At 39.5% G+C, this 23,152-nt stretch overlaps 2 protein-coding genes across 9 annotated transcripts in view; one reads left to right on the forward strand and one right to left on the reverse strand.

Annotated features, from left to right (window-relative positions):
* Positions 1 to 2,753: 2,753 nt before the first annotated feature.
* On the reverse strand, positions 2,754 to 6,174 carry LOC123819888 (stress response protein NST1-like). The gene is made up of 4 exons (XM_045840488.1): positions 5,928 to 6,174; positions 4,371 to 5,267; positions 3,398 to 3,517; positions 2,754 to 2,890 (listed from the first exon to the last, which is right to left on the reverse strand). Exons 1-4 carry the CDS (start codon positions 6,172 to 6,174, stop codon positions 2,850 to 2,852), a joined length of 1,305 nt encoding a protein of 434 aa, XP_045696444.1. The 3' UTR covers positions 2,754 to 2,849.
* Positions 4,767 to 23,152, forward strand: part of PTPRD (protein tyrosine phosphatase receptor type D) — a 514,409-nt gene continuing 496,023 nt past the window's right edge. For 3 of the 8 annotated variants that reach the window (XM_045840041.1, XM_045840044.1, XM_045840045.1), the window contains exons 1-2: positions 4,768 to 5,047; positions 6,133 to 6,296. In XM_045840041.1, coding sequence (XP_045695997.1) covers positions 6,294 to 6,296 — 3 coding nt within the window. In that variant the 5' untranslated portion in view covers positions 4,768 to 5,047; positions 6,133 to 6,293. Of the gene's footprint in view, positions 5,048 to 6,132; positions 6,297 to 23,152 lie in introns of all 8 variants that reach the window. The other 5 variants (XM_045840042.1, XM_045840046.1, XM_045840040.1 and 2 more) reach the window with 4 other exon arrangements.

Here is a 23,152-nt window from a genome sequence, read left to right on the forward strand (position 1 = left end):
TCTTTTAAATGAAGAAAAGTGCACATGTTTACATAGTGTGTCTCAAAATCTGTAACCATCCACTTTTCTACTAGAAACCCACTTGTTTGTGAAGAGACTTTAGGTAGTGGAATCAGAAAGACCAGGATTAGACAATTTTGATCACCTTTCAGTCCTGTGTTTGAGCTTTCAAATCTGAAGAATAGGAAAAATAGCACTTAAACTTGCCATGTTACTGGTAGAATTTATAGGACTGAATCAAAAAATTAGCATGGGGCCCAAGTTATTGGCTTCCTTCTTTACAATGTAGGAGGGATTATAGTGTAGAATGATTAGTTTATATGTGTACATCTTGTATTCCCAAATAAGTTAAAATATTGTTTAGTTTAGGGACTGTTCTCTCTCTCTCTCTCTCTCTCTCTCTCTCTCTCTCTCTCTATATATATATATATATATATATATATATATATATAAAATTGAATCACACAATTTTTTTTAAATCTTTGTCATGTACCAGTTCTGTGTTGGGACAAGCAGTAGGCTACTGAGAACTGCTGTATGAATTAAAATTAAAAAAACTTTTTCAAGAAAACATGATAGCACCTATAGAGATTGATATTTGTTATTTGAGTATAATTATCTGTTAATTATTATTCTACTTGTGCACTTACCAACAAATTAGTGAATCATATTAGCACCTGTAGCAGAGGTCTCAGACATTCATTTCTGACCCTTATTAAACTGTTCACTGCCTTCAGAACATGTTGCTTGAACCTGTGTTGTGTTTTTCTATTTGAACTGGATTTAATACAAACCACTGTAGCCCTCTGAAAGAAAATGTGATCAGCAACAGTTATTCAATGGCTTGGTTAATAATTCATAACCAGAATAAAGGTAAAAATGCAAGATTTGAAGTTAAACAGATGTAGGTGCAAAATTCTAGCTTGGCCACTTAATAGTTATGTCAGCTTGCAGAAATAACTTATTCCCTCTGTTCCTGTTTCCTTACTTATGCAATGGGTCTAATAATACTTGGGCAGCTGGGCAGTTGTTAAGATTGGAGGTAAGTCAGTGACTGTGAAACTTTCCCTTTAATCACTAATCACACAATTGAAACATGTTTCATCAACCAATGCTTAGTCCATAGAAGACACTCTTCTTTCTTTCCCTTCCTGCTTTCATTTCTTTTGCTGAAAAGACTAGTCATGACCCACTAGATTCCTGATCCACCAAAGGTGCCTTTTGAACACATTGGAGCAGCATGATGTTTAGTACATAATACAAGCATAACACATGATTACTATTATTGTCATTATGATTATTTTCAGTCTTTTTTAGGATGTTTCCTGATAGACGGAATAAAATCTTCTGAGTACTTCTAGGAACTAACTCTCTTGGATGGGGTCCAGAGTAGACTCATACTCATCATATGCTGAATTATGCACTAGAGGGGGTTGTGCTGTAGCAAAGCTCCGGTGTACTATTCATCACAGAATGTTAGAGCTGGAAAGCAACTGAAAGAATGTCTAGTCCGATTTATTTTCTTTCATGTAAGTATTTATAGTCTTAAAATGTCCTGCATTTATTGCTCATTGATAAACTGAAAAGAAACCAATATTTTGATCTAGAACTGGAAGAGAGTTAGGGGGAGAGGGACAGTGGGTCATGATATCGATGTTTTGTTCTGCTTCTATCATCAAATTTTGGGTTACCTTAATTTCTCAGTAACTAAGATGTAAAATGAAGTGATGTCAACAGATGACTAGCACACTTCTGATATTATTTGACTTTAAATCTCCAAATGGTATAACTCAGGGGTATATTTGAGGCCACAGGATGCTGTTTTGTTACAAACCAGTTCTGCATTAGAGTGTTAATATAGGTACATTGGGCTGCAGCCTCACTGCCCCCTCTGCTCAGAGGTGCGGAGAATGTTCAGCTCCTCTGTTTGCCCTATCTCCTCTTCTTCAGTAGCATAACCCTCTTCTGCACAATAACAGCCCAGCCTCTCTAGCCACCTTGCCCCACCCCAATTCCTTCTCCTAAATGTTTTCTTGTAGTGGGGCAGAACCATCTAGGACCTCATGGTATCAGGAAAATTGGGTCTTTGGGCTTGTGTCATTTACTTGCACTGTCCTCTGTGTCCTCTGATTTATTTTCCACCTTCTTGTTGCTCACCTTAGTAAAGATGATCACTAAGTTCTCTAGCTAGTTTCACCTGCTGTCAGTGAGGCACATTGATAGTTCCTTGACTATGCTCCCAGAGAGCAGTCAGATGTCCCTGCTAGGATCTTTTAAAATAAAGTCAAATTTGGTCAGATCTTCTTAAATTAGGCAGAGGTATGTGTGCCTGTCTACCAAAAACAACAGCAGAGGGATACTAGTGTTTTAAAAGCTTTTGTTTGTTCCTCTATTATCCAACTTTGCAAGAGGAAAATAAGACTCATCAGTTTATGGGGGAAGACATGGCAATGAGAAAGCCAAATGGGAGTTTACACCTTGAGTGAGAATCCCCTGTGTGGATGCTCAGATTTCTGGATCCATCTGTAGGGCACAGGGGGCAGGTGTCCAGTGTACCTGTTCAATCATGTAGTTCTTCGTGTCATGAAAAAGTCTGGAGGGTAAACCTGGCTTTGGAATCTTGCATAAACATAGATTTCTTGATTTTCACTGTAAGGCTAACCATAAACACACACACACACACACACACACACAGACCAAGGAAGAGTCATGCCAAGGTGATCTTCCCCACCTTGCCTCAAATTGATGGAAAACTAAACTTCATTTAGCAAGACACCTTTCAAACCTATGTGACTTGTCTTTGGGGCACAGAGCGGGCAGAGGATTACTGAACAATTCTTCAGTGCCTCTCAGGCGCACAGCATGCAGATGGTGGAAACAAATGGGCAGCCTGAAACGACAGTCAGGATAGGGGGTCATTAGGCTGAATCTAAGGCAGTCTGCTGACCTTTGCCCTCTCAAACACATCCCCCAGCCTGTTGGAATAAGTAATGTGTGTATGAACTGGCCTGAACACAGAATAAGCAAGGAAAGTGGCTGGAGGCGCTGCCATTACTTTATTTAACCTTTCTGACCAAATTTAGAATAAAATTTTGGTAGGCCAGTAAATTGCCAATGGTGGCTTCCAGCTACCTTCTAACTTTGTACACATGCTAGAGGTCCCAGGAGGAGTGAAGGTTAAAATTTTCCTCTTAGCTAACAATCCACACAGTGTGTTCTGAGGATAAAGCATTCTATGGATGACGCTTGTGTGGCCCAACAACTGGGTGCCTGTCTAGGGAGACGGTTGGTTTCACGGTGTCCTTCAGAAAAGCCAGGGATCACTGCATTTCCAAGATCAGAAAAGCAAGTTGCATGGAGGAAAAGCAAGAGTATTACCTTAAGATTGATTCCATACCTCTCTTTCTTACTCTCTTGACTCCAAAGTAGATCCCACAAGCATCCTGAATGAGACTTCCAAGGTGAAGTGAGGCGGACACAAACTGTCTCATCAAGGCGCGCTCCTTTATTATTACAACTGCTTGAAAGGGGGCGCGACCAGCATTTTTTTCCTGCCATGTGCCAGGACGCAGAGCAGGAAGCGCCCGGGTGTGCATCTCCAAGGAGATGAGTGAATTTGTTAAAGAGGGTCTTTTCTGGACTGGTGGATGGATGTTGGGGAGTGACGTCACCCCGCCCCCTCCCCGAGAAAGAGAGAGAGAGAGAGAGAGAGAGAGAGAGAGAGAGAGAGAGAGAGAGAGAGAGAGAGAGAGAGAGAGAGAGAGAGAGAGAGAGAGAGAGAGAGAGAGAGAGAGAGAAGAGAGAAGAGAGAAGAGAGACAGAGAGAGAAGAGAGAGAGAAAGAGAAAGAAGAGAGGAGAGGGAAACGTAGAGGAGGAGGGGCGGGGTGTGCCTTCTTTGCCCAGTCCGCCTGTCCCTCCTTCGTCCAGATTTCTGGCCCTTTCATTGGGTCAGTGGTCCAGACTAAGAAGACCCGGGATTCGCAGGCCGGTGCAGCGGGCCTGGCTCTGCCCGTGTCCAGGCGGAGCACCCACACAGCACACTCTCTAGCTTGCTAAGCGCACACACAGTCCTCCAGAGCTGGGGCACCACGATTCAGTGGGATCCCCAGCACGTTAGAAGGATTTTAGGAAAGGAAACAAAGAGAGGAGCTTTTCCAATCACTTTACTAAGCTTTTTCATTTAATTTCCCCAACAAACCACCTGGCCTCCAACCATAACCACCAGGTTCATGCCAGGTCCAAGAACAGGGCTGGACTGGCCATCCCACCTCCTGGCCCTTGACTCCCTTCAGGCGGGTCTGCAGGCGTCGCCTCACCCCCTCTCCCCTCATCCCCTCCCCACCCTCTGCCAGCCTCAGTTTCTGGTTACCTCTGGGTTGCGCCTCACTTTTGGGGGGAAGAAGAGAAGGGGCGGAAGGCGCTGAGGGGGGCAGCGGAGTTGCTATTTGCGGCCAAAGACTCCTCTTTAAAAGAAGCAGCAGCACGAAGAAGCAAACGAGAGGCTGAGGGAGGAGAGGACACGCTGCCCCGGACCCCCCAGCCGAGAGCGGTGGAGCTTCGAGGAGCGGGAGGAGGAGGAACAGCAGGAGGAGGGAGAGGAGACACACAGCGGCAGCCGAGAAGCGAGCACAGGGCGAGCGGGAGGAGCAAGAGGAGGAGAAAACGCCGCGGAAGCCGAGGGCTCCAAAGGGCCAGGAGGACGGCCCGGGAAGAGGAGGCGGAGGCGAGGAGAAAGGAGTAGGGGTGGAGGGAGGGCGGGGGGACGCGCTCCTTTGGATGCTGGATTTCGGGATTTTCGGACTCACTCGCTGACTCTCCACCACTTCCTCGCTCTGGACTGGGCTGGCCACACGAGGGCCGGGAGGCGACAGCGAATAAGGGGGCTCCCGGCAGCAGCCGCTGCTCCTCAGGATTAAATTGGGCACCGGAGGCGGTGCCTTGGGCAGGCGCGGGCTGTACGGCCGTGGCGGGGCGCAAAGGCGCTGGAGTAAAGTACTGGTGGCTGCTCGGAAGACGGTGGCAGCTGCCCGGAGCCAACATGACCAGGTGAGTCCTGCGAGCTGACCCGTTCCTCCCTGTGTGTCCTCCCCATTTTGCTCCCGGGGCTTGCCCTGAGCCCAGCTCCGGCTGCCCCCGCGTCTCCCCGCAGAGCTACACACTCTTGCCTGTAAGCCCAGCGCCCTGGCACCGGAGCGCGCACAGTTTGCTCTTCTGAACCTCCTTGGGCAGAGGTCCTCCCCTACACGGTTAGCTTCTCGCTTAAAACCTCAGACCAGGGAGAGTGGCAATTCTGGAGACTGAAAGTGTTTGGGTGCATTTGTGCGCCCCCGCTCTCTCCTCATGGGGTGGGCGTAGTATTGGGGAAATGGTGGAGTGGTGGGGCAATTCCGACCCTACCCAGGAATTCTGCCACTGCATATGTATTACGTTGCAATGATGACTGTTTTAAGGAGGGCTGGTTAAGATGAGGGGGCAATTTGTTTTTCTTTCTTTTCCTTGAACTAATGGGGAGAAGAAGAAATAGGAATCAAAGTCTGCGTGGCAGCCATACAGGAGGGGGATTGTTTTGGAGACCTTTCTGTAGCAGAATCAAAGCTCCTTGTTCTGCTACGGGAATCTGCTGTGCTTACACACTATTCCATAGGGGAAGGAATGCATACTTTATAATAAAAAGTCCAAGTTGGAGGAAAACAATGTAAAAAAAAAGCCACAGACAGGTTCTTTGCTTTTCTATCGATTTACTGTAGCTATTTTATAGGCATGTAGAAAACTTGTATTGTTTGTCTGCGAGGTTGATTTTCCTTAGAAGCATTGACAAATGAAGTTTTCTTATGCTTAAACAAAAAATCTTGAACACTAAGTGTGAGCTTGGCTTTCATTAATTGGGTGTTCCAGGGTTCTGAATAGTAGTTGAATTCTCCCAAACCCTGGCTATGACGATCCACTTGTATTGTTTCAGCTAGTCTCCCAGTACAGGACTTGCTAAATGCCTCCTCTGTTTTCTGAAATTCTTCAAGTGATCCTGGAGACCAATCTATACTTTGTGCCTTAGGTATCCAGGAGGATTCCTGAGGGACCTCTCCCCTGTATTTTTTCTTAAAGTTTTTTTTTTTCCTTTTACATGCCCACAGACACAGTGCCACAACTTGACAGAGTGTACGTAGCACATACATTTTGAGACTCTCAGAGACTAGTAACTGCTTGTGAGGAGACTGATTTGCCAGACTACCGTATCTACAAACCCGGACCTTCCCCTCTGGTTTGTTCTTTTCAACCACCCTGTAGCAGGCACATGGCGAGTTAGTCCACCCATTGATACTTCTGACCATTTTGGCTCTTCTATCTGTGTTTCAAAGTGTACACACCCACCATGGAACTTGTGTAAAATTAGGGTGATGTACCAAGACTTGAAATATCCTGATTTAAAGGAATATTTAGATGATACTAACTTAAAGAGTGTTATGTTGGTAATATGAGGATATGCAGGACTATATTTAGTATTCTACTTAATTTTGAAAACATCCTGTTATATGCTGCAGATAGATATGATTTCATTGATATAACATGAGAAAAAATATCAGTGGTAGATGTCTGAATTCTTGAACTAAACATCCTAAATGGACAATAGAAAGAAAATTTCCTTACCTCCCACCTCCCGTAATTATGTGCTGTTCTTTGCTTTTCAACAGAGCTAGCAATTCTGTGACAGATTTCTTAAATTCACCCTCATGCTATCAGCTATTATAGTACTTTCAAAGTGTGAAATTGACAAGCTGGTCAGTTTCATGAATTCAGCTGTCAGATTGTGTCCAGTTAAAAATTGCTTGAAGCTGTAAATGTGCCTTCCTAGAATTTTCTTTTGTAAAGGAAGACAGCAAAGGGATGAGAATTATGGTGTGTTATTAATTGTAGATCTCTTAAAATAGGTGCACTCCAGTGTGAGGTTTATCACTGGCTGTTGTTGGAAAATACCTTTCAATTTATGCCATTATAAAAGTGGCATTCAGATTATATCCATATTTCATTTAAATAGTGAATGCTTTACATAGTAGTAGTAATCATCTAGTCTTAAAGCCCTCACTACTATAGTATAAGCGGAATAGGATTCAAAAAGAAGTGTTTCTTGAATATATTTTAGTATATATGAGTAATATATTACTTTTGTAATGACATGTAAAGAGGTGGATTAATTAAATATTTTTGTGGGGTTATGTAACACAAATTTTTCTTGGACCAGTGCAGTTGTAGTTATTAAAGTAATGAAATACCGTGATCTGTTTTAATATGTATGTGTTTCAGTAAATAACCATGAAAGTAAAACTGCTTAGAGTATTAAGTGCGAAGATTTGATTTGCCTTTTAAGATTGACATTCCCATTTAAAGCCAGCATATCTCAAAGTCGAGAACTAAGAATTGGAATCCCCTCATCTGCTGCTATTTGGTAAGCCACTAGGGGCCTGTATAACTGTTCTTATGTCCAGGAGATACCCTTGTATGGCATATGCAAACCCTTCCTAGAGATACATTAAAAAAAATCAAGTGGGCAGTTCCATAAGTTTTTATCTTTTTTAAGCCTATTAATTCATGCTCTGTTTTTAGTCATAGACATTGACTGAAGGGTTTTTCAAAAACCTTGTTTAGAACTTCCTGAAAACTATGCTGGTGTAAGGGTGAATTTTCATATAGAATGTGAAACATAGAAGGGGTATTTGTGCAAGTTCATATATGATCCCAGTTTCTCAGTGTATGTCAAGGATAAACAAGTGGGAGCATTAATAACTTTTCTTTATTGGACTGATAAAGAAAGCTATTTGCATAATGTAGGGTTAAAAGATAAATGAAGCAGAATTACTTTAAGGGAAGTGCAGTCATAGATTGATGGTGTGATGAAGCTGACTGTGTAAGTGCTGTGCAAGTTAGTCTGGAAGGAGAATCCGAGGCTGTGACTGCAGTTTAGTCAGCACTCGAGGGACCTGGACTGAAGATGCTCTATACATTTTTAAGTGTCAGTTTCACAAATTTGAAATCGACCAGCCGTGGCAGTCTTGATAGACATTAGGCAATAAGGTCAAGTATACTTACACTGTTCTTTTGTTGATTTTCAGTTTTTCAAACTGGCAAGGGTGACTGTTTGTGAAAGAGCACACTATAAGTATTTGCATATTGGATTTCCTTCAGACCAAACTTGATTATCCAACCATTGAACAATTCTCTTTTTAAAAGGATTCTCTGGATAAACAAGAACTCATTACCACAATCACATGTGAAAAGTGCAGTTTCAGGAAAGATGGCTTTCTCAAGGTGATTGTACTTTAAACTACCCTTTTTTAGTTTCAGTGTTCATTTGTGTGAAGTTTGGGTTCTAATTTATAATCCTGAGAACATCAAACTTTTAGTCTCATATCTTTAAAGCCACACACTTAACTTTTCTTCATGGGTGTACCTTTTTAATCTCAAAAGTTTCTGGGAATCTCAAAAATAAACTTTACCTTTGATGTAGTGTACTCAGCTTCATGACCACAAAAAGATACTTTTAGGATTTGTATTATAAAAACAGATATATGAAGTGCTAAATATAAAGATGTAATTATTCAGTTTTCCAGATTATTCAAAGAATGTTTTATTTTTTCCTATTTTCTTAAAGGGACAGTATTTTCTGGTTGAAAAGTTTAGTGTGAGTAAATGAGTTATATTTTAAGCTAGGTCTGCTCTGAGTGTCTTATTGCCTTGTGGAGTTATTTACCTTGTTTTTGTACTTTTTGGTTTCTTTGAAAAAACATTTTAGGAAAGCTACCTACTTGTGGTACAAAGGCAACTTGCAGCCTCAAGCAAAGTCAGTGTTTAAAAACATTTTCTTTCATTTGTCAATGATTTGCCAAGAAAACGCAAAGAGAAAAGTTATTTCTGTGACCTACAAGATTTAGGATTTGAATAAAGCACATTGACTGAAGAGATCTGATAATAAGGAAGAAGATGGCTTAGAAACAATTTGTCAGTAAATTTCATCCCAACAAATGTTACTTGTTTAAGCTTCTGTAATTTCATAGCATAGTGACATTTCTGCCAAAGGATAGGTTTGTTTGGGGATATGTTTTCTATATGGATAATCTCATTTGCTTCCAATTAGTATTTGGTAACACTTATTAAAAAATCATGCTTGGCTTGACAATCCTCCCTCCCCTCCCAGACCTCTTTTAAAAGTATGTTTCAGCTCTCCACAATCAAGCCCTTAAGAAAGATAGCTAGCTAAAAGAATATGTGGCTGGTGCTTACTGACTGTTCATTATATGAAATTATAGCCTCCCATGTAAAAGTTCAGCATTTTCTTTGCGTCATAAGTCCAGGGGAGGTCAAAGAGTAAATGCTTGTGTGCTACAACAGTCTCTGACTCAATGTAGCCCAAATAATGAAGTCATGACAATGGTGCTGTTTTGAAGCATTAATAAAATAAAATTCTCACAAGATGTATTTCACAAAATTACACTTAAGGTCTATGTCTCTCGTTTCCCTTTAATAAAGGGAAATAAAGTGAGTATGACCTACTCGCTTTCATGTCTTCAGCAGTCAGTTTGCATTTCTTTTCTTAACATTTTATTTATAAAATATTTTTAAGATTTAGACATAAAGGAAATTTAAGTATTATGTCCATATGCACTGCCATACTTCTCAAGGTATCTCACTGGTGAAAAAAATCACTAAAATAATGTGTGCAGTGTTCTGCCTCCTTCTTAAAATAATTCATTCAGTAACTTTCTGGCCATTATTTTGTATTTGATGCTAATATATATTCAATAGGATTATATTAGTACTTGTAGCTTTACTAACAGCAGAACTAAACATTTTTTAGCTTTTCAATCTCTACTGTCCCCCAAATCTAATCCCTGTGTTTTGTGGATTAGTACATTAAATGAAAGAAACGGCCATTTGGAAAGCTAGGGCAAACAGATTCTGTCTGTAAGCCAGAAGATCAGGTGGACCAGTATCCAGACAGACGACTTCAATGTTCCTCACTCTCCCCCTGCAGTGAGCAAGCCCAGCTTTCCTTGCAAATGGCTGCTCTTGGGTGGCAGGCTCCTTTGTGTTCCTTCAGCATTTACAACAAAATGTAAGAGCAAAAGCCTCCATCTGAGGCTGGGCTTGCCCCTAGTTCTTTGAATTCACTGACCACAACCACTGTTTAACTTTGACATTCAGAAAACAATGTCAGGAGCATTGTGACCTTTACCACATTGCCACTTACTGGATTTAAACATCGCAAACTGTCAGTTTCAGGAGACTGATTAAATTTATAAATTCTTAATTGTATGTGTTTTTTCTTAAACAGTCCTGGAGCCATATTCTTTAATGTACCAGTAGCTAACTAAATTGAGATTTGTGAGTTGTATTTAGAAAACACTGCTTTTTAGTATTGTTTTGGGATTAGGAGAACTTGTACTTTCAAATACATAAAATGATTATCTGTGATCATTAGGCCACAACTAACAAGAAACTTCTTTTTTAATCTTCAGTAAATGGTCTCCTTTTGTTAACTAAAATGTTTCTATTAGTACTGATTGTACAAATAATTGAAAGTCAGTTATTGTTTAATTTTATTTAATTGTGCAGGTATTGGGTTGGCCAAAAGGTCTGTTAGGTTTCTTTCTGTATGATGCCTCTAGTAGTGCTTAGTTGTCTTTGACTTCATTTGAAACATTTTTGTTAGATTGTATTGTGACAACTTTCATATTAGTGTGCATTTAAAACAAAAGCATCAAAATTGGTGAATTTTTGTGCAGCTATTTTAATATTGAAGATGGAAGAAGATATACAATATTTTGGCATATTATTTCATAAAATATAAAAATGCAACTGAAGTGTGAAAAAAGATTTTATGCAGTGTATGGAGAAGGTGCTGTGACTGATCAAAAGTGTCAAAAGTGGTTTGCAAAGTTTCTTGGTACTATTGATATTTTGGTCAAATAATTCTTTGTTGTGGGGTTGTCTTATGCATTAGAAGATGTTTAGCAGCACCCCTGGCTTCTACTCCCTAGTACCCAATAGCAGGAAATAGCTGACACAATCAAAATATCCCAATCAGTGAAGTTATTGGTAAAAATGAAAAATGTATTTTATTTTATGGAAAAAATGTAACCGACTTTTTGGCCAATCCAATATATAATGATAATGCTAAAGATTGCAAGGTGTCAGTTGGCTTCCTTCTTCTCTTCCTTCCTCTTCCTCTTCTTCTTCTCTTCTTGTTTTGTTACAGTAAAAACAACATACATCAACAATTTGATGTAAGAAGAAAAGAATTCGTGCCTTAGTCTGGTCACTTATCTCCAAAATCTTGGGAGAAGTTATATAACATTTTAGGGTCTCAGTTTCATCATCTGCAAAATGGAGAGAATAACCATAAATGTGATGAAGATCCAATTAAATAATAAGAATTTATCTTATTTTGTATTTTAAATTTAAAAAATTCTGGATTTAAGAGCCATGTAATGAAAATTCTGTACTTTGTGACACTAATTTCTGTGATGGAGTTCTGCTGTCTTTGGCTATTCATTATAAATTATTACTACCTGGCCTAAAACATTTAGACTTGTTGAATATGGGTGTTTGGTGCACCTTTGCCTGGTTTGTACCACGTTGTGCGCATGCTGTAATCACCACAGATGCTGGATCTGCCTTTTCTTTCCAGTGCGTTTATGAAGTCTGCACACATCAGTATGCCATGTCTCCTATTTATCTCAGAATGCTTTTAAAGCAAAAGCTAGAAATGATTTTACCTAGAATTTACAAAAGGAAAAATGTGCTTAAAAGTTAAGAATGTGTTTATAGATCCCTGGTGTTATTGGATGTAGAGCTGCAGTCTGGGGCAAGACATGTTTAGCAAAGCACTCAATTAAAATAGGAACAGAAAGAATTTACTTTTTTTTCTTTGTGAGGCAGTGCATCTTAGAAAGCTCCTTAGTTCTTGGCCCAGTGCAGCTGTCCTTCTCTGAAAGATCAGGTTTCAGGAGCAATGATGGATGGCGGGTGCCTGTACCCAGTTGTGGGGTTTGCTCCGAGGTCAAACGTATTGATAGAGGATAGGAATTTACTGCCTTCTGTCTTTCCCTAAGATCCTCCAGAGCAATTTCACAGGGAAAAATTAGACTAGATATATTTCATGCTGATTCAGTGTCCCATTATAGGTTAAAAAGACATTTGTTTTCAATGTTTAAAATAATTTTTTACTCTAACCTCTCCCCCCATGATTCACCTCAGCTAAAAGGACATACTGATCATGTACTAGTAGTTTCTCACAACACAGGTAGCCCTTGGCCTCCCTGTGAAAAATATTCAAACTACTTGTAAGTTCACTGAAATATTATTAAAGGAGTTTAAGAGAAAAACAAATATGGCTACCACTTTTAACTTCTCTAGTTAAAATTATTCAATATGACTTTTTTTAAAGATTTTATTTTTATTTCTTTTTAGAGAGGGAAGGGAGGGAGATAGAGAGAGAGAAACATCAATGTGCGGTTGCTGGAGGTTATGGCCTGCAACCCAGGTATGTACCCTGGCTGGGAATCGAACCTGCGACACTTTGGTTCGCAGCCTGTGCTCAATCCACTGAGCTACGCCAGCCAGGCTCAATATGACTTTTTGATGCATGGTTTTATATCTTATTTTAAATGAATCTATCAAGATTTAGATAATTGGGAATAGTAGTCATCTATTGGAATGTTGTATCTATTCTAAATCTAGTTACTGGCCAAGAAATAATGTTCACTTTTTTTCCTGGGTAGGGGGGTGGTGGGGAAGAAGGGAATTGTATTTTGCTAGGGGAATAAATTATGGGGAACACCTCCCATCAGAACTGTCCCATGGATGGAACTTGTTCTCTCTGAGTTCCCTCTTTCACTCTCACGTTCTTCATCAACATTGTTTCCTCTTCATTTGATGTTTGGGCATCTATTTCTTCATTTCCATTCTAAACTTTTATTGTCCTTTTATTGATGGCCATCTTCAGGTCACTGCCTGTATTGTCTACTGGGATTCCTATCCACTTCTCACAGAAGAAATAATTTCTGTATTGATGACCTTCAAACTAAGTTTTCTAACTTCTCTCTGAAGTTCCAGACCTGATTTTCTAAAAAAATTTCTTGTTAGATGGTTCAGACACAGTAGCCCCTCCTGTATCCCAAACTCAGTATAATCTTTTATCCGTAATCTGTCTACTTCTTTGTTCTTAATATCTCATCACCTGATTGATCTCTGGACTAGAAACTTTGGTGTCATTTCTGTTTCCTTCCTCTCTTTCATTCTTGTCTCCATTCAATTTTTTTATTTTTTGTATTTTATTCCTGTAATCATGTATAACTTTATCACTTCCTTTCCATCTCTACCCTCTTACCATGGTGTTTAGATGCCTAGCACACCATGCATAGCTTGCTATGTGCCCTTTGTGTTTTCTCAGTTCTCTTCAATTCTTCCTCAAAATGTTTGTTTTCTGAAGTGCAGGTTTTCTCAAGTCTGTGCACTCAAGTGCTAAATCCTCAGCACAGCAGTCAGATTTCTCTGCATTCAGATCCTCGCTTGTGTGTCCAGGCTCCTCTCTCACTGGGGCCCCACTGCTCTGCACTCCTGCCGCGGCAGACATCCTGACTTCAGAGAGAAGACTCTGTCCTCTGCCACCTCTCTGGTCCAGCCAGCACTGTTCCTGGATCTCCTTTCTGTCCTTAACCAGCTACCCTAACTTTGTGTTCATTAAAATCTTCCTAATTGCTATTCTCTCACTTTCTAATTCTAAGCTCAAGTGGTATGCTCTTTTTTTTTTTGTATTTTGAGTTGAATTTATTGAAATCATGCATGTGAAGGATATTCATCTGAAACCTTTGATGATACTCAGGACACATTTTCTTTAATTTTATTGACATTAAAAGTACAGTAATAGTGATTGGCGTGTAAAGTTATAATAGTGAGAGTTGCTGAAATTTCCCAAGCACTTACTATGTGCCAGGCTTTCTGCATAGCACTTGAACTTCAGTATTATGTTTAATCTCTAAAATAACTCCAGGTTAAGTCAGATGCTTTTATTATCACCAAGAGGAAGCTGATACATAGAAAGGAAATTTTCTCAAGTTTGCATAGCTAGATATAGATAATAAAGATGAAATTTAAGCCAAAATTTTAGAGCAAGCAATATTACACTCCCAACTTTTATGCATTCCACTCATAACCCTTGAATATATTCTTGTGTCTGACATGAATTTTTAAAACAATTTATTTCTCATATACTAGGCAAGCACACCCAATGACATGGTGATTTCTTGACCCAAGTATGGGAAGAACCTCACACACTATACAGGTTGTGCCGCTATCATTTCTGAAAAGTCTCTTCAGTTCCTTGCTTTGCTTGGGACGAGAGGCACTGATTTTTTTTCTTTTCTTCTCTTTTCTTTTCTTTTCTTTCTTTTATGTTTATTTATTTATTTATTTATTTTTACTGAAGTGTTTTGGACTCTTTTTGACTTCTAACTCTAAAATTGTTTTCAGGCCAGTGCCACAATTGCCTGAGTTCTGGGGTCGATCCTGGAGCACAAGGGGTTACATCAAATATTTCCACCCAAGCGTGACATTTTTTTTAGCTGTCCAATAGGCAAAGATTTTCATAAAGAGAAATGGAGAACCAGCAGGGGTATTTGAAGAGCATCTTCCCTTCAGAGAACTGAAATTCTGCCAAGTGACTGACATGTATGCATTCTATTTATTGGCAGCCTGCCCTACACAATTTTACCTGGGGAATTTTTTTAATTATAATGTCTTTGAAAATACTACATTTTCACTGCTCACCTGTTAATTTCATTATCAATAACAGATGGATGACTTGATAAGTTTTCATCCATTTGACATATTTTATAAAGGTTTGGCTTTTTCTTTTTTCTCTTTTTTGTAAAGCCTCAGAGACATATCTCTAATTAATTGTGGTCTTATAAATAATATAATACAGGATGTTACATTTGTTTGTGGGTTTGGAAAATTATTTTTTTTTCTCTAGCAACAAGACATCCTAAAGTTTCGAATCAGATATGATACATAAAACAAAGTCACGTGGGACATGCTTTGGTTGTTGTGGCCCATGTAAGTCTGCCAACAGTGAAGTCTTCTTTGCCCAGGTTCCTGGATTGCTTCTCACATGCATATACTCTCTGTTTTAGCCATATTTTCCTATGAGTTAATTTATAAACAGAACCTCTGGGAAGCCTGGAGCAGTGTGTATGACCTGTGTTGGGTCATATGTAGTGAGGGTTCTTCCTCAGTCAGGCTCTTAATAAAGTCTTTTTGATAATAATAGTTAATAAATTAAGAATGACAAATTCAATCAATGTTACTATGCATATTCAGGTACTACTTAAGAAATGATTGCTTAAGTGTTTTTGAATCAGATTTGTACCATTATCCAGACTCAGATTGGATTGGATTTATTTTTACCAAAAAAAAATTATATAACTTAAATTTTGATTTTATAATTATTATTTAAAACCTGTTTTCTCTAAATGATCTCCTGCTGTTTCAAGTACACCAAAATAAATGTTAATTTTCTTTCAACCAAATATTCACCACCTTTTAATATATTAGGCAGTGTGTGGTGGCACAGCCCCTATCATTTTCTGGCTGGATCATACCCTCTCTGTTCCAGTGGGAACTCACGATAGCTGTCTCTCTACAAAACTGAACTCTGATTCATGTCATCTTTCTCCTTTAAATATCCTGATGGCTCTCCATTCCCCTCCATATAAAGCTTGAAATAAACAGTGAAAGTCACCTGGCCATTGATGTCTTTCCCTGTTTCATCACTTGCCATCTTGCCATCCTCAAATTCATTTGCTCCTCCCCTCTCTTCCCCCCATCCCCAACACACACACACACACACACATTCCTGCCACACTAAAGCATTTGCAGTTTCCCAGGTGCAGTACTTTGACCTTTCCCTCTATAATTTTGAGCTTGCTTTCTCTCCTTCCAAGTGGAAAGTCCCTCCCCCATCCCGTTTTTGCCTGGCTCACTTCTTTCTTCAGGTCTTACCTTAGCTGACTTCTAGGAAGCCTTCCCAACTTCCCAAGCCTGGATAGCTCTTAAGCACTAGAAGAACCTCGAATACATTCCACATATAGCTTCTATCCTAATGCACTCTAATTTCTTGTTACTGGTCTTATTCATTACCAAGTCCACTGAGGCCAAGACCCATGTCTTACTTACTCCCTGTGGTATCTTTTGCCCCTAATCCAAGGTCTGGCTCAGTATTGAAACATTGGTGTTGACCACTCCATGAACAAATCAGTGTTCCTAGAAAAACCAGAGGGAAATTAGTTTATGGCCCAAATCTTACAACCTTTATGTTGCATATTTAACTCTTCAACTTATGGCAATATTGTCAGTGTTCCTTTGTAATTAACTTTATTTTATTTGAGTTAAGTTCCACTTACCTAGTTTCCTACCAAACCCTGACAAAGCCAAATCTGAGTGTACTGTGTGTATTCACTCATATGCCACCAGACAGGACAAATCTGCCTTTACATCTGGCTGTGGTAAGAATTCCCAGATGCACTTAATTCTGACACATGGTCATTACTGAACCAAAAGCCATTGCCTGGCATGATTATAGCTCGTATTTGTTTTCGTTTTAAGAGGCCTCATTCAGGCTGCCAAATGTACAACAGGTGCCTTAGTTTTATACTTGCCAATCTGTTGTTATTCAAATGACCGCCCTAACAGAGACTAATGGTATCTAATAAAATTGATCTCTGTTTTGGCAAGCCAGGCTCACAAGAACAAGAGCAGTAGGAACTGCAACGTGGAAATATGCTGGTGGTGAATGCGCCTAGTGAAGCATACATTTTTTAGAAGGTGACATATGTCTCACACACAGGCCCCTTGTTTACGTTGAGCCATGGAAATTTTCTGCAGCCCAGTAGTACTTGAACACTAGCGTTTGTAACATCTAATCTGATTTTAGATGGACTGGCTGGGTGACATGGGGACAGGACTGGCTGTGCCAGCTTATCAGTGAGCGGCTGTGCCATGTCTGTAGGGCACAGCCAGGCAATCTTTTCTCATGCCAAACAGCTGGCATGTGTGATGGCTTTTATTTCCTGTCATTAGAAATTTGCCTCACTGACTTCATAAGGCCCTGTAAAGCCATGAATGTTAACAGGGATAGCCAGGAGAAGAGGGTGTCAGTTTGCAAACAGGAGCTAACATTTGAACACTTTCATTCAAACAGTGTATGATTTGGTGGGGTTTTTTTTTCCGATGCTGTATAGGAAGGTGGCCTAAGTTAACTTACTTTTGCCAAAACAAAACAAAAACAAAACAAAGCAAACCTCTTGACAATTGGCCATCAAAACTCAAAAACATAAGCGATGGTAAGTATTAGAATTAGAACTCACAGGGATAAAAAATTACATTTTTTCCCTGCAAGAAGACCTCATTTTTTAAACTCACTCGCCTCTTCTGCCACTGTTGTATTCTTTCTTTAAAGTGCCGTACATTTGCCCTGGCTGTCGTAGCTCAGTGGATTGAGCACGGGCTGGGAACCAAAGTGTCCCAGGTTCGATTCCCAGCTAGGGTACATTATTGGGTTGCAGGCCATAACCCCCAGCAACCGCACATTGATGTTTCTCTCTCTCTCTCTCTCTCTCTCCCCCTTCCTTCCCTCCCTAAAAATAAATAAATAAAATCTTTAAAAAAAAAAAGTGCCGTACATTAAAACTCTAAATACAAGACACTGTGGGAATATAAAGGTGAGTGGAACACATCAAGTACAATTTGCACTAACAAATAGGAAGATAATCTAGATTTTTAAGATTTTGGAAAATTGATGCTGGCAAATGTTTATTTGCAATTGGACACCTTTGTATTGTCATATGGAAAAAGCTACTCAAATTCCACCATGATAGTGGGGCTTACAGGTTTCATTAAATAATAGTAATCACTAGAATAAGAGAGAGTGGTTAGAGCTTTCACTGCCTGGCTAGCTGCACTCCACTTGCTCTGCAGTTAATGGAGCTCATCTAATTTCCTGTGACCTAGCATATAGACTAGTTCTTGGGTGAGGATTTGGCTATTATTGGACCATCTTTTTGTATTATTTATACCCATCCTACTTGAAAAAGGATTTGCAGCAGCTATTAAATCATATGCTTCATTATCTTTAATAAATCACCTTGGTAGAGCAGACAATGGATTATTGTACAGATGGTTAGCTTCTATGAGAACTTTTAAAAAATATGCATCTTCCTGGCCTCATTCTGAATGATATTTTATTTCAAGGCATTTAAAATATGGTAGTGCCCTTTGAGGGGTATATCAAACTAGTCACACTTAGTGACTGTTCTTCATTCTAAAAATATGTACCTGGTAAAAGTAATATAAATGTGTTTAACAATTTTAATAAATGCATTTTTAAAAGCCTGTTACCATTTTTTATTGTATAAATTTTTTAAGAGTCTTCACTGTTTAGCAGATGAACGAGGATGGCATCTGATTTTACAGTAGTAATGTTTTTTCCAACTAGAATTGAGAAAAATAATGAAGTAAGCATATAGATAGATAAAAGCTTGCATCCACAACCCTATATGAAACCTGGTACTACTAATAGGTAAAGGGAAGATAAGTTATTTTTAGATATTTTAAACATGATTCTTTTTAATTTTTGATCATGTAGGTGGCAGAGTGACAAATGACACTGTGTCTCCATATTGATTGATGAAAACTAAACATGTTTCTCTGTGTAAAATAGGCCCTAGAGGCCGCCTCTTTTTCATAGGGATATCCATTTCTCTGAGAGTGAATGGGAAATTGTCCAAGGTGCTAGAAAGAACATTACCCCTCACACTGTTGTTGCTGAGGAAACTAAGGTTCTAAGGATTAAAGAGACCTCACCGTCCCAGCCAGCCTTCCCACCTTTCTGCCCTTAATGCTGCCCCTTGGACTTCTAGAGGTGGGGCCTCAGCCAGTGTGTGGGGTGGAGGGTTCTATGGCAGACAGAACTGTGAAGAGACATCTACTGCCTTTTCTCATCAAGCTCAAGAGAAAAACCAGGAGACGACTTCTTTTTTTTTATAAACCAGAAGAGACAAGATCTCCTTATTGATTAACTATAGTTAAATGTAAACCGAGTTGTGCTAGCTCCATTTCAGGTGACCGGTAGCCACCTGTAGTGCAGACATGGGATATTCTGTTGTTTCGAGATTGGACAGCACTGGTCTTCTTGATCAGTCTGAAATATCATTTGATATTTTCAGAGTTACACATGTAATAAAATAAAAATAGACCATTTACGTGCTGTGAGTACCCATTAATCTTAGTAGGAAAGAATGAATATACCTAGCAGATGTAAGTGAAAGACAATGTGCCTCAGAAATACTTACTCAAGGAAAGAGAATGGATAGGAGATCCTATGCTTTTTTTTCTAACAAATATACACACTTACTGTTGTTATTCCCACTCCATGTGGAGAAATGGGAGCAAATTGAGTACCATCAGCTCTACCGCATGCCCTTTCAGATTTCCTCGAGACACTTTTCTGTTTTCCAAGTGATATGTGTCTGTCTTCAGCTATTTTCATTGCATAGCTATGTGAGAATGATTAAGAAATGGCAGTGTGGTTGAAAGAGAGGGCTGGCCCTGCAGGGCGATCATCTAATTTGACATCCAAACAGGATGCTATGAGAGTGAACGGTGATGCTCTTAATGGACAGCTGGTGTAGACTGTAAGCAGACTGGGTGGGTCTGATGTCTTCAAGCTCTGTATTCAGAGCAGAGCAAACGTATCACCTTTGTTGGCCTGGCTGAAATGGACAAGAGGGAAGCCTGAAGGAAATCCTGGCGATGCAAATGTACTTACTACCTGGTCTCCTTGTGGCATCTTTCCTACTGCCCTTTCTTGAATTTTGTCAGGAATCATACCAATCCAGTGTCACATTATATTAACACTGGCAAGTGCACGCCTGAACAAGCTGTTAGAAGTCACTGAGAGAAATCTTGGGTCAGATGAGGACCTCCAGACTCACCCCTGGCAGTTCAGGCAGTTGGGGGTGGGGGGTGGATTCCAGGCAGAGTAGGAGATACAATATTAGTTATTACCTTAACTCTCCACCTCTCCATACCCTCCCTGCCTTCCAGACAAGGGTTAAAGGCTCAATTTAATGTTTCTTCAGAGCTGTAATAAGCAGGGAAAGGAGGAGGGATAGAAGCTAGAAGACTTTGTCACAATTCCTTGGAAACAATGGCCTTACTTTCTCCTAACCAGTCTCTGTTTTGGTCACAAAACCTGAGATAATTGTTGCCAAATGCCTTTTTATGTTCCTTCCACATCCTGTCTCCATCATCTCCCACAGGGAACACCACAGATTCTAGTATTTTTAGTTGCAATCTTTGTGTTTTGCATGTAGATTTTTTGTATTGTTATAATAGTCATATCAAGAAGTTATTTTGTTTTAAATATATATTTTAAAGATTTTATTTATTTATTTTTAGAGGAAGGGAAGGGGAGGGAGATGGAGAAAAACACCTATGTGAGAGAGAGGTTGAGTTGGGTGCCTTTTTTTCCTGCCCCAGCGAGGATGACCCTGCACCCAGGCGTGTGCCTTGACTGGGAATTGAAATGGTGACCTTTGCTTTGCTGGATGGCACTCAAGCAATCAGGGCTGTTTTAAATACACTTTCAAAGGCATGGAGCAACAGTTAGATGGTTTTTTTGCTGTTGTTATTTTCTGTTTGTTTTTTTAAATCAGTTCTGAGACTCTGTTTCTGAATATGAACCTCCAGTTTTATAACCAGAATTAGGTTTCTGAGGGATAAGGAGTTTTAAGTGCAGTTGGCTAGAAATATGATCAATTTGCATATTAAGCAATACTTCTAGCTTTGATAAAGAACGATCTTCCTGAGGAGCATGAAGGGGTTGTACATCCACAGTGCTGAGGGAGTTTGGTGCACAGCAAACTGATGATTGCTCATATCTGTAGACTGTTCTTCCCACCCCCTCCCCAGAAAATTTCTCAATTAAAGGAAAAAAAAAACTTGATTCTCTTTCTGTTATAACAAATTCATTTGTTTGTTTTTTTCCTTACCAAGGAAAATTCACGAAAAGGATGGAGGTGTTTATGCTCACTACATTTTCAGCCCCTGTAACGAGGCAGAAAAGTAGAAAGTGCACTCTGCATCAGTTAGTCCACAAGAGCCTGGGACGCTCATCCCTTGCACAGTCTCCTTTTTCAAGTCTTGGCTTTTTATTGTGGTTATCTGCACCATATCTGTCAGTGACTGAGGTGAAAATCAGTTTCCTCTTGTAACTACAGATCTAAATCTTGATGGTCATGGGAATATTATGATAGGGCAGGAGCTACGTAAAAGACCCACAGGTTTTCACCACAGAAAGACTGAATAGTTCATCTCCTCAACTCCACACTGCAAGCCTGGCTTACAGGGTTCTAGGTGATGATGCGGAGGTGGAGTTTGTCATTGTAGAAAGGCTGCCATGAACTGTCAGTTGAGGTGATACGGTGATTCATACTTGAGGCTGATCCTTATTGACCGAGTCTTTTGTGTATGTTGTTACATGCACTGTAGAAGATGGAGCATCAGATCCAGAACAGTATTCCAGTTAATATGAACTTGGTGCCAAAGGGTTGCTAAGTCCATTAAAAGGGCAATTAATAATTTTACTTGTTTAATTATCTGAGAAAAGGATGAGCATGATTAGTTTTCAAAAATGTGATTTATATGTTAGTATTTTAAATGTATGTAATTATAGGCCTACTGGATTAAGTGCTGAACCCAGCGGTAGCCCACACTCAGAGTGGAGACTGGGAACTCCCCAGGAGGGTGTGTCTGAGGAATGGCAGAGTAGGAGACAGTAACTGGGGTGACAGTGGAGCTATCTGAAAGAAAACACGAACCCAAAGTAGCTTTTCTAATGTGCTGCTCTAATGTCCTGGTCAAGTCATACTGTTTTCTCTTTCCTATACCCTTTTATTCATCTAATTTACAGTCATAAAAGTAGTAGTATAGAAAGTTTAGAAACAGAAAAAAAGTGTCACTTATAATCCTGTTTTGTGAAAACAATCCACTGTTCTGACTTGAGTAAATTTTATGGTCCTTTATACTGTACAGTGAGGTCACTATTCAGTACTTGGTCAGATAACATCTTAACCTAAATTTATTTTTCCCATCTTGTTTCATCGTGACTATCATCTTTTTTTTTTAAGATTTTATTTATTTATTTTTAGGGAGGGAAGGCGGGGGGAGAAAGAGAGAGAGAGAGAGGGAGGGGGAGAGAGAGAGAGAAACATCAATGTGCGGTTGCTGGGGGTTATGGCCTGCAACCCAGGAATGTACCCTGGCTAGGAATCGAACCTGGGACACTTTGGTTCCCAGCCCGAGCTCAATCCACTGAGCTACGCCAGCCAGGGCTGTGACTATCATCTTTAATGGCTGCCTGATGTGATACTGACCAGATGCATCTGCTCCTTATTGTTGGACATTATTATTTTTGTTTCCCCCAGTTATTTCAGTATTACAAATGCAAAGTCTGGAGGAACATTTAAATTGAGAGAGCTTTTTCTACATTTTGCATTATTTCTCATAGGATCAATACATAAAAGTGGCATCACTGGGTCAAAGGATATGAATATTTTTGTCTTTTGAAACATGTTGCCAAATTGCATTCTGGAAGGGATGTATGTACCGATAATACCACCGGTATGGATGGAGGATACTGGTTTCTTTTTCTCTTGGTCTCTTTGGAAAATATCATTTACGTTTTGTTGATTGAATGGACAAAACACTGCCTCATTATTGTTTTAATATGAATTTCTTTAATTACTAAAGTGATAATCTGTTGCTAATGTTTGTTTGTAAGTGATTATCCCTGTTACATAAATTGTCTTTATATTCCCTTTGCCTTAGGGTTTTCATTTGTAAGTTCATGTTCTTTATATTTTAGGCATATTAACTCTGTCATGTTTACAACAAATATACCTTAAGTCTCCTCATTGGTCTTTAGTGACTCTTTTTACATATATAACTTTAATTTATAATTTTACATAGTCAAAATTGTTGATCTGCTTCTGTATTATTATTTCTATTATATTTAATAATAGAAGGTCTTTTCCTTTTGTA

The sequence above is a fragment of the Phyllostomus hastatus genome, unplaced genomic scaffold, assembly GCF_019186645.2.
Source record: "Phyllostomus hastatus isolate PE091 unplaced genomic scaffold, TTU_PhHast_1.1 phas_contig_34, whole genome shotgun sequence".
Taxonomy (NCBI): domain Eukaryota; kingdom Metazoa; phylum Chordata; class Mammalia; order Chiroptera; family Phyllostomidae; genus Phyllostomus; species Phyllostomus hastatus.

What these genes read in the sequence shown, in the direction of transcription:
- LOC123819888 (XM_045840488.1), bottom strand. Translation starts at nt 6,174, where the DNA reads ATGTATGTGCTACGTACACTCTGTCAAGTTGTGGCACTGTGTCTGTGG. An exon ending in AAGTGAGGCGCAACCCAGAG is followed by an intron (nt 3,518 to 4,370) that starts GTAACCAGAAAC and finishes CCTTTCAAGCAG; the next exon opens with TTGTAATAATAAAGGAGCGC. An exon ending in CAAGAGAGTAAGAAAGAGAG is followed by an intron (nt 2,891 to 3,397) that starts GTATGGAATCAA and finishes CTGTCGTTTCAG; the next exon opens with GCTGCCCATTTGTTTCCACC.